The sequence below is a fragment of the Amblyomma americanum genome, chromosome 4 (assembly GCF_052857255.1).
Source record: "Amblyomma americanum isolate KBUSLIRL-KWMA chromosome 4, ASM5285725v1, whole genome shotgun sequence".
Lineage (NCBI taxonomy): Eukaryota > Metazoa > Arthropoda > Arachnida > Ixodida > Ixodidae > Amblyomma > Amblyomma americanum.
Window position 1 is genome coordinate 64,612,365 of NC_135500.1, and position 10,745 is coordinate 64,623,109.

The 10,745-nt window shown below is 50.5% G+C and overlaps 1 protein-coding gene across 1 annotated transcript; it reads left to right on the plus strand.

The window, feature by feature from the left end:
* The first annotated feature begins 249 nt into the window (after positions 1 to 249).
* Positions 250 to 10,725, plus strand: LOC144130141 (chitinase-like protein 3). The gene is made up of 7 exons (XM_077664153.1): positions 250 to 455; positions 1,916 to 2,163; positions 3,446 to 3,540; positions 5,401 to 5,488; positions 7,455 to 7,640; positions 8,304 to 8,432; positions 10,357 to 10,725. The coding sequence occupies exons 1-7, from the start codon at positions 251 to 253 to the stop codon at positions 10,588 to 10,590; spliced, it is 1,185 nt and encodes a 394-aa protein (XP_077520279.1). The 5' UTR covers position 250; the 3' UTR covers positions 10,591 to 10,725.
* Positions 10,726 to 10,745: the final 20 nt, after the last annotated feature.

Consider the following 10,745-nt stretch of genomic DNA (forward strand, 5'->3'; position numbering starts at 1 on the left):
CGCACAAGGCCCGCCGCTAGGAGCACCTGCCATCGCAGGGCAGTGGCGCATCGCTTAACCGCTGCATCACTGAGTCAGGAGGGGTATGACGACTCTTAGGGATCTATGAATGTAGAAAATGACCTTCTGCATACATAGGAATTAACCCATTACGCTATCCAGTCATACCCTTAAGGCGAAGCTTAAGTTCCCACTCCAATTTTCCCCTCCCTGTTACGGCTGCTGGTCCAACGTCGCAGATTCCAGCTGGATGGGCGCCAACGCGGTTGTTCCGGGCATGAGCGGCGGTAGGACCGCGGTGGTGTGCTACTGGAACTCGTCTAGCCTTCTGAGGGCTGCGCCCAAAGACTATGACCTGGGAAAGCTGTGCGCCCACTGTTGCACACACCTCGTCTACATCGGTGCGCGCGTGGACCCTAACGGACTTCGGCTGCAGTTCCAGGAGGACGACACCGGTATACGCACACGCATTTTCTGCGCCTGTCCGGAAGCAGGCACAGCGACACTTCGGTTCAGTGCCACAAACTACGAAGGGGCGAGTGGAAATACAACTGCGGGGCTCTTCGGCGACACAAAACTAATCGACTTCATGCCGTTTATGTAGCTCATGTCCTAAATATCATCAGGATCAGTGATGTCTGTTTTATTTAGGTAGTTTTATGTACCGTGATTCCCATGGTGCTTGACTCTTCCCATAATGGCTGCCCTTGAAGATCGGAGTGACATATCTCTCGATAGTATCCTTGGCACAAAACTATGTATCTTACTTGACAGCGCCGGCTTGTAAAATACCAGAGCTCGCTACGTCCAATAGCACGGCGAGTTGAATTGGTAAAGTGCGCGTTCCCAATTCAGGTATATTTTCGAGGAGTAAATGGATTATTTCCGTGGTAAGCATGAAATGCATGCTTTGAAGAACAGGTGCAGCACTGTCTACGATGGGTTATGGATGAATGGATGATGCTGTTAGCTGCATAACTGGAATCGGTCTCGAACCGGTCATGCTACACTACACCACAAAACATTTCTGTCGCCGACTTCGATGTAGCGCGTAACGAGCCAGACACACATCACTCATGATAAGCGCAAACGAGTCAACGACTGTGTATCGAGTCAAACTGACGCTCATTTAAGGTTCTTGCAGCCGACAGAAACACAGTCGAAACATCTGCGACTCAGTGCTAGCCCACGCCCCGGACCACCCAATTTCCGCCACACCCGCCCTTTTTTGCAGGCGTCCCGCGTCTGTTCGCTATGTAGCCCCAAGCTGGGGCGCACACAAAGGCAATCTTGACATGCTCGGCAACTGATTCGGGGTACCCGGGTTCGAAGCTGACCGAGCGGCCGCGTTTCGATGGAGGCTAAACGCTAAGGTACCCGTGTGCTGTGCAATGTCAGTGCGCGTTAAACCCCAGGTGGTCGAAATTATTCTGGAGCCCTCCACTAGTACGGCACCTCTTTCTTTCTTTATTCTCTCGGTACCTCCTTGATCCCAATCCTTACGGCGCGGTTCAAGTGTCCGCCGAAATGTGAGACAGGTACTGCGCCATTTCATTTCCCCAGCAACCAATTATCAATTTCAGTCGCTTCCACGCCCCTGGGAGTCGGGGCTTGCCAGTGATGAGGAGATAAAATCACTGTGCTACACGCTGTCACTAGCAACCCGATCTTCGCAGTGATCGCAGAGGCCTCGAAGTCCCGCATGGCACCCATCCATTAGCGGTGCGGCGGTTACTTTCATTTGCGGACGAAAAGTTTCACAAGGTTGGAGTCACGTTATCTTTCTGGTTCACCCGCTGTTTTCGGTCGATGTTCGCCCAAGTATGCCGAGAACAGGAGCTAAATAATTTCGTGCTAAAGATAGGGATGTGCTTATACGTAAAAAGAACTTCACAGCTGGCGCGCTGCTCCGCAGGGCTCAAGTCCGTCCGCGACATGGACGCCCTGAAGACGAGCCACCCGCAGCTTAAGCTGGTGCTATCTGTGCGGCTCGTGGGCTCCGGCCCGCAAAACCTGACCGAGGGCACTGACGCGGCCTCGAGGCGCTCCCTGTTTGCCGACAGCGTGGCCCGCTGGCTCGGAGAGTTCAACTTCGATGGCGTCGAGCTGGACTGGGACCGGCTGCCGGCGGACCTCAACCCCGTCTACGTCGACCTCGTCAGGGTACGCTCCACGAGTGGGCGTAATAAAGATCAACCTCAACATGAACCATAGTTTTGGTGCAGTACGGCTGTGCCCAGGTATGTGCTGATGGGTGATTACGGCAATGCGAACCAGCACACGCCACTGCCCCAAGCAAGTGTTAGACTCACCATAGTTCGCCATGATACTGGTGGGCGCCGCTTTGAGCGCGCCAGTTTCGAAAGGAGCGTGCGATGGTCAAAATTTTTTAACAGCAGCGCCAAGGGCACTTGCGCTTTCGAATTCTAGGAATTGACAGAGCTGCACTAGTAGCCCTCTTTGCATTGTTAGACCACTCCGTGCATTTTCACGCTAACAGGCTGATGAGAATCGGTCGACGCCATTGGCTGGAAGGGGGTCGTTCCATTGAGGGGGGAAGGGCCGCTTCGTTCTTGAGTTGTATCCAACCATAGTTCACATGACTGACCTGTTTTCTGATTACCGTCAACACTCGCATTGCTATGCTGCCAGGTCTGTAGTTAAAAAAATTAGCGACGGGCTTCCCTAAAACATCCAGCAGACACCCTGATTCATTTCAAAAGGCAATGAGTGTAGACTTAAGTAAATTGAAATGCACAAGCAAGCCTTTGGTATTCCTCTCTTTTGGAACTCTGGTGACTTACTGTACCGCATTTCCTCGCTTAAAACTTACACTGTACTACTATATAACTCGTTCTATGAACTGATGTTTTTCTGGAAAACCAAATTTCGCAGATTAGTCACGCCGCTGCGATAAACTTCAGCTTACTTCCTTTATTATTAAGTTTGATTGGTAACGTATTGACGATTTTATTGTTGTTCGCGCACTCCCTGCTACTCCTCAGGCGTTTTGAATAGGCAAAGCGAACGTCGCTACAGCACTTTCCGCATGGGCGTGTTGGCATTTGTGTACCTTCGCTGTCTGGTAGGAAACACGCAAAAGGTCCTTCAAGATACCGCAGAAAAAAGCACGATGTAAACCGCGTAAACTATGAGCTCACCTCGCGCACCATACCCACACACGTAAAACAAACCTGCACACGACTCCACGCCGTAAACACAGGTCGCACCTACGAACAAAGAAGTGCAAAGCCATGAAAACGTGCTAAATGATGTTCATTGTTAAAGGAGCACTGTTAAAAATGTTCACAAAGAACGTCATCGAAATAGTTGTCTGAAATAATCTCCTTTTAATCTTTTTTTATACAGAACTTCGTCACCTGCGAATACTAAGCGCGTAATGATTCCTTTCTCTGTATGCTAAGCGCCTATTTTTTTTGTGCAGGCGATTCGTGTCGCAACGAAGAAGAACCGCCTGTTGACGCTTGTCAGTATCCATATGAAGTGGGGACCTTCATACAATGTGGAAGCCCTGCATAGGTATGCTGCAACGCAACCTAACCTAACGTAAAGTATGCTGCAAATGCCCTAGGACCACCTTGTTCCGTGGAAGCTGCTTATGTGTCCAGCAGCTGCCGCCATTTCTGCTATCCTGATTGTAAGTGAACGGAATGTTAGTTCACTGCCCCTTCTACAGTCCTGTCCACATTTAAGTCCCCTTATACTCCCCTCCCTCACCCCAGTTCTCTCCAGATATACTTCTCGTGAAGAGAATCAGGTCGGCCTGGTGCGCCAGGCAAAGCCTATTTTGAACACTTGATTTGTGCTCTTAAAGTTTTTCACCATTACTACTACTAGTAGTACGGGTGGTTTGGGGTTTGACGTCCCAAAGCGACTCAGGCTATGAGGGACGCCGTAGTGAAGGGCTTCGGAAATTTCAACCTCCTGGGTTTTTTTAACGTGCACTGACATCGCACAGTACACGAGCCTCTAGAATTTCGCCTCCATCAAAATTCAACCGCCGCGGCCGGGATCGAACCCGCGTCTTTTGGGTCAGCAGCCGAGCGCCACGACCGCTGAGCCACCGCGGCGGCTACTACAAATGGTATGGTATGGTATGGTATGGTACAATACGGTACGGCGTATGTTATAATATGGCACGGTATGGTATGGCCTATAGAGTCCGTGTGGACGTCATGAATTTGAACGGAGTAGCGGGAAATTTTTTAAATTCAATTCTCTCTGCCATAAGTACGTTTTGCTGCCGGATAAGCGTGAACATACCCAAAAGAGTGCGGGACAAAATACCGAGAACAATAATGGGATGCAGCAGTCCTCAGCGCCGCTTAAGCTTTCTCCTCAGATTCCTTCTGGGTGCTCTTTCTTGAGATACAAATTTACACAATGACCTACATTTTTTTCCTGTATGTAGGAAGAATTCTGGGTAACAAGGCATCCGCGTCGTCGTAGTATGTTGCTTAAAGGCAATATTATCGAAGTGGACCTGAGCTTTGTATGCGGATTTGTGGACGTGCTCCTGGTAATCTATCTGTAGTCACGTGCGTTACCTGAAGGGCTGTTCTCATGAAACAGGCCGATTGAATTTCGTCTCGAATATCGTTACCACTTTTTTGTTTTTGTACTTCTTGTTATTCTGGCTTCGCTATTTCATTTCTGGCGCATGAAATGCGGTCTGCAATTGTAGAGGCCTGCCAAAACGTATTTTAGAAATGCAGAAATCACGAAAGTGCCTAATTGCTATTGCTAGTCAAAGTATGTATGCTTCCAAGATCTCTGAAAGATGGCTTACCGTGGCTTCCGTGTTCCGAATGCTACAGGCGTCTATACGTGGATGAAAGTAAGACATAAAGGGTTCCTTTATGAGGCTACGCTCTGTGCGTAATTGAACGACAGGAGTTTTTTCCCAAAAAACCCCTAAAGACAGCAATCCCTAAACTAATCACAAGATATGATTTCAATACGATAACTTAACTTAGGAATTAAAGTTCTCCTAATGAAGACATCCGGGCGTAACGGCATGAGTTTAATGCGCGAATTAACTCTCTTGTGTCTTTAGTCGATGCTGTCACGGTCAGGTGAGGCGAGAGGCCAGCTTAAAGTAACATCAACTAGTTGTTGCCACTGCCTTGATCAGGGGCAAATTTAAAATGTCCACCGCCCTCCCCGGGTGCCATTTGTTTGCCGGGAAATGCGTATGAGGGGACCCAATGTTATCTTCGAAGAAAGTTCGAAAAACAAATGGTGCCGATACTACTACCTCTCCAATGTTGCACGTAAATCCCCTCCTCCCCCCTCCACCCGCCGGCTTTGGTGTATTGCGTGTCGGTTCAGTGCTGCTAAACCACCTAATGGACGTCGTTGTTGCGCTCATCCTTGTAGCATGAGCGACCTGCTGATCGTCCACGCGTACTCCAAGGAAGACACCCCCAAGACGGCCGTCCCACCAATCATCTTCAAGGAAGACCTGGTAAGCGGCATTGTTTTCTGCTCCGCTAGAGGCTTTGTATGGGTTGTCATCAATGGCTGCAGCGAAAGCAGCACCGAGTACGTTTCACAGAATTGGGGCGAAAATGACTTTATGTTATAGGAAGGAAGCAGGCGCTATCCTTGATTCGGCGGCCGCGGTTATTGCGACGAGTGTCTCTTCTTTTCGTCTTTCCTCGCAGTTTTCTTCTGTCTACACGCGTACTGCACGGGTCGGCCCGGTATTGCACTGCCACCGGGATCGACCCGGGGCATACCAGCACGCGCCTTTTCTTTCCATCTTTTCTTCTGTCTTTCAATTCTCCCACTTTCAGCACGAGGCAGTGGTTGTGGCTCGGCTTGAGCCAGTGGGCAGGCCCGTGCTTTTTCTTTTTCATTCTTACTATCGGCAACAGCAGCAGGAGCAGTAGCGCAACCTAAACACGAAAAAAGTGAAAATGGATTAAGCTGTTCTCTAGCGCTTTCCATTTACGGGGCAAGGTACGTTTCCCGACTCCTGGATAAGTTTTCACCTCTAAAAACGCAGAATACTTAAGGTTGGCGACCAAACACAACTTCCCCTCTTCAAAACATGCGAATTTCCATCAGTTACGAAGAGTTTAACCGAGGTTTCAACCTCCCCTTTTTGCTAACCTCGAGGCCTCCGCTGCCGCGTTTGAAAGCCTCCTCCCGTTGCCTACTGCATTAAGTTTCTATGCTTTGCAGAGGGACTGCATCATCGTTGCCTACACAGTATATTTAGTGATCGAAATCTACTCCGGAACATGGTAAGAATACCTTGCCCCAAAAAGATTGGTGCGCTAGAAGAAAAAAACGATAATAAAAATTTGTTTTTGGAGAAAGGAAACGGCGTAGCATCTTTTCTCGGTGGGCACCTGAACCGCGCCGTAAGGAAATGAACAAAGGAGGGACTGACATAAGAAAGTCAGGAAGAGGTGCTGTAGTGTAGGGCTCGGGAATAATTTTGATCACCGGTGATCTTTAACAAGCGCCGACATCGCACAGCCCACGGGTGCCTTAGTGTTTCGCATCCATCGAAACGCGGCCGCCGCAATCGGGTTCGACCCCGGGTTCATTTTTACTTCCATCTAACTTTATTCGTGTTTAGGGTGCGGTAGAGACAGGGGCCCTGTTGGAGCCAGTCGGCTAGCAGCCGATATAGGCAGGTGCTTGAAGAAGAGCACCTTTCGCTGAATTAATATTCGAGAGTGTTGTCTCAGTCTCGAACAAAAATTCTGCGCGTAGTCCTCGGCTGCCCATAAAGTCCAATGCTCCTGCTCTGCTCATATGAAGAAAGGAAAGAGCACGGGTCTGTCGACTGGTTCCAACTGGGCCACTAGCACTTCTACAACAGGGTGGTCGAGCGGCTGGTAAGAAACCGAAGCAGCCACTGCGCAATACACTGGTTCTACTTCTGTTGCTGACAGGAAGAAAGAAAAGGAAAGTGCACGGACCTGCCTACTGGCGCAAGCCGAACTACGCTAGCTGCCGCGTGCTGAAAGTAGGAGAGTTAAAGGATAGGAGAGCAAAGGTAGAAAAAAAAAGGCGCGCTAATTTGCCCCTGGCCGATCCCGGAGGCAGTGCAATACCAGGCCGACCCGTGTCAGAGTGCCTCAAGCCAAGCCGAGACAGCTGAACCGCGCCGTAAGGGAAGGGATAAAGGAGGGAGTGAAAGAAGAAAGGAAGAAAGAGGTGCCGTGGTGGAGGGCTCCGGAATAATTTCGACCACCTCAGGATCTTTAGCGTGCACTGACATCGCACAGCACACGAGCGCCTTAGCGTTTTGCCTCCATAAAAACGCAGCAGCGGCGGTCGGGTTCAAACCCAGGAACTCCGGATCAGTAGCCGAGCACTCTAACCCCTGAGCCACCGCTGAGGGTCTTTTCGTTTACTCAAAAAAACAATTTTCAATTTTACCACTGATCCAAATTAGCATGTATGGCACGCAGGTGGAGGCGTGCGAGGCGTTCCTCGGCGAGCTACGCTCCCGGCAGCGCGTAGCCCTGGCGCTGCCGCTGTTCGGCTACGCCTACAGGCTACGCAACACTGGGCGCTACGAGCTGCGAGCCGCCGTCCGTGGACCCGCGCCCCCGGGACCGTTCACCGACGAGCGCGGGCTGCTCGCCTATTTCGAGGTGCCCTTGTCACGTCTTTTCTACGCAGCGACCCATCCCGGTCGTCACCGTGGTCACTAAACGTGAATTCGCACGTTTCATAATACCACCGCCAGCGTCTCTTATCAACGTTCGATATACAACGAAATTTCGTTATAACGAAGTGGTTCGTTGTAGCACATATTCACCGAGCTTCCAAGGGGAATCGTCATTGCTTCGTTATATTCAACTTGTCTTTATAAACCGTTTCGTCATAACGAGGTTCGGCTATGTCACTTTCTAAAATGGCCGCAGAGGATCTATGCCCGAGAGTATTTCGTTTCGCCCGGTGCATAATTCGGCTAAGATGCGTGAACAATGGTAGTTTTCCTTGCACTTTCAATTCTAGGGCTCATCTGACCTGCCCTATGGAAAAGCCACTTCTCTCAGTAGAGAGCATAGAAGAGGTGAATATGTTGAAGCGTTGTCATTGCTAACGCTGCCATGCTTGCTTAGCCATAGTTTCCGTGCGGTTGCAATTACCGCAGTTAGCGTGCTTACCGTACGGCGCGGTGCTAAACGCTGTACTACCACATGCAACCGTAATAAACGTGCTACAGTCTCACGCACTCACGGCCCTTGTGCACAATGTCTATGCACACAAGTTGCCCACTGACCACGTGCATGCGGTGGACGCGTGCGCAGATCTGCCTCGAGTTCAGCTCCGACCTGTGGGTGTCGCTGTACGACAAGGAGGCCGACTGCAAGATCGCCGTCAACCGGGACAAAGGACAGTGGATCGGATACGATAACAAGGCCACCATTCTCAACAAGGTCGGCGCGCATCCTAGCTCGCAACGTTTCTGATTTGCGAAAAGTCGCACTCAATCTAGTGCTTGCCTGTAAAAAATCCGTGAAGCACGCCTTGAAAATCAGGGCGGCGCATGCATCAGCACATTCCGGCGAGTTGGCTTGCACTGGCGTCACAGGCAGTGGCCGCCGTGCTTGAGACCACGTGTACAGCGGAAACCTGCGCACTTCTCCCCCTATCGCCACCTGCATTGTGTAAGCTATACCGCGTGCTCTTCAGCTGTGGCTTGTTATTGTTGCATTCGAGTTTCCGCACGCAGAATTAGGACCATAAAGCTTTCATGGACGTATGCTCGAACAGCTGTTCAGGAGTGGAATTAGCGATAGGCCTAAGCTGGTTATAGACAGAGTTAGATTGTGGCGTCGTCTCCCACATGATGAATGCATTGCTGACAAGGTGATGCCACATCACATTACGGAAAGCGCCAGTGACTGTGCAGCGTTCACGGCTTGAAGCTACCTTTCTCTGTTATATGAGCTTTAAAGTCCTATATCTGTACTATCAGCAACGAAAAGGAGACAACTGAGGTGGCAGGACAAAAAAAAAACACCATATTAGCTCCTGGAGAGGAAATACAAGCGAGGTTGATTAACACTTCTGCAAAAAGTTTTCGCGCCTTCGAAATTAATACCCTTAGCCAGTATTGAGCTTCCCCTGACTAACAGCTTCTTACGGTGCTGTTTGTGGCTCAACTGTTTTGTTCGCGTCTCGTTTCTTGCTTATAGTACATGGGCTACGAGGGACACTGTAGTGGAGGGCTCCATAAATTTATACACCCTGGGTTTGTTTAACGTGACCCAAGTCACACAACACACGGTATACAGCGAGAGCTGTTGGTAAGAAGTCCACCAAAACAAATGGTGCCGTCCGCATCGTTCAGCACTGCGGAAGAAGGAGAGGCACGCCACTTTAAGCGCTCGGCGCAGCGGGAGAGAAGCGCTATGAAAGTTTGTGGGAGAGGAGAAACGACGCGTTACGAACAAGCAATTCAATTCGGAAGATAGGAACGAAAAGGAGATGCCCGTCGCCACTACACGGGCGTGCAACGGACAGAACACATTTGCAATCATTACAGCGACCACAGGGGTGCGCTGTTCGTAGCGGACGAACAGGTGGTAATGTGACACTAGGTAACCGCACGGTTCTATCGACAGCGCATTCAAAGCAACTGTGGGGGTGTAATAAACACTTCATGACAAATGAAAAAGTCATGCACACGTTAACGTTTACTGTTTACACATACCATTTTTTTAAAATTGCCGTTTACGCTGAGCGGCGAAAATTTGGACACCTTATCACCATGAGCTGTGACAATGCGACAACATTAGAACCTCGTTGTGAGGTGCCATGAACAACTTTGCACCTGCCAGCCATGGCATATGACAAGGTTTCTCCCTTAGCAGCCACCATGCGGTCTCTCTCTCCTTTCCTCTGGAAGAGGAGAGGAGGATGTTCATTTCTCCACTGCCATCTGCTCACAGTGGCAGGCCGCAGCTGTCTTCTTCCGTGTTCTTGGCAGGTGGCTCTAGCATCTATTAAGATGCCACTGTTTACCTTGCTGGTCGGAAGTGTGACACAACTGGTGAGTGCGGGGACATGGCACTTTTATGCTATCCAGAAAAATGCTAAACGCAGCGACAGCTAAACTATGCACATGCCCAGTAAAACATCGCGGAGCACCACATGCGCGAAACGCGGCTAACAGCTGCCACAGAGTTTAGCGCTTTTCAGCTTCATTTAAATGCGGTCGACACGACCGGGATTCAAGATCACAACCTTGGGCTCAGCAGCCGACGCCAAAGTGACTGAGCCGTCGGACGGGTATGCCTTCCTAGCTTGTGGTGTGTACGCCTACTAGGCAATTAATCGTCGGTGAATACCGCGCAGGTGCTGTTCGCCAAGCGAATGCGTATGGGCGGTATCGCCGTGGTGACCGTTGACATGGACGACTACAACGGCGACTGCGGCCAGCGCAATGTGCTGCTGGGACAGCTGCACAACGCGCTCAACGAACTGGACCGGCCCATCAAGAGGCTATCGGCGAACCTCAGCCTGCCCGAGTCATCGTCGTCGTCAACGCCCGCCGCGTCCAGGAGGACTGCTGCTATGGGGAGCACTTAGATGATTCCGGTTAGGCCTAGAGGGCACGTGACAATCGCTGGGCTCAGCGATTGCGGGAAACGTTCACTCTGCGCAGGGATTCATTTTACTGCGTGGGGCCTCGCATACTTCGTGAGCCCAGATTAAATGAATGCTACGCGGATTCAAAATATACG

What these genes read in the sequence shown, in the direction of transcription:
- LOC144130141 (XM_077664153.1), top strand. Translation starts at nt 251, where the DNA reads ATGGGCGCCAACGCGGTTGTTCCGGGCATGAGCGGCGGTAGGACCGCG. An exon ending in TCATCTTCAAGGAAGACCTG is followed by an intron (nt 5,489 to 7,454) that starts GTAAGCGGCATT and finishes TATGGCACGCAG; the next exon opens with GTGGAGGCGTGCGAGGCGTT. An exon ending in GGCTGCTCGCCTATTTCGAG is followed by an intron (nt 7,641 to 8,303) that starts GTGCCCTTGTCA and finishes ACGCGTGCGCAG; the next exon opens with ATCTGCCTCGAGTTCAGCTC.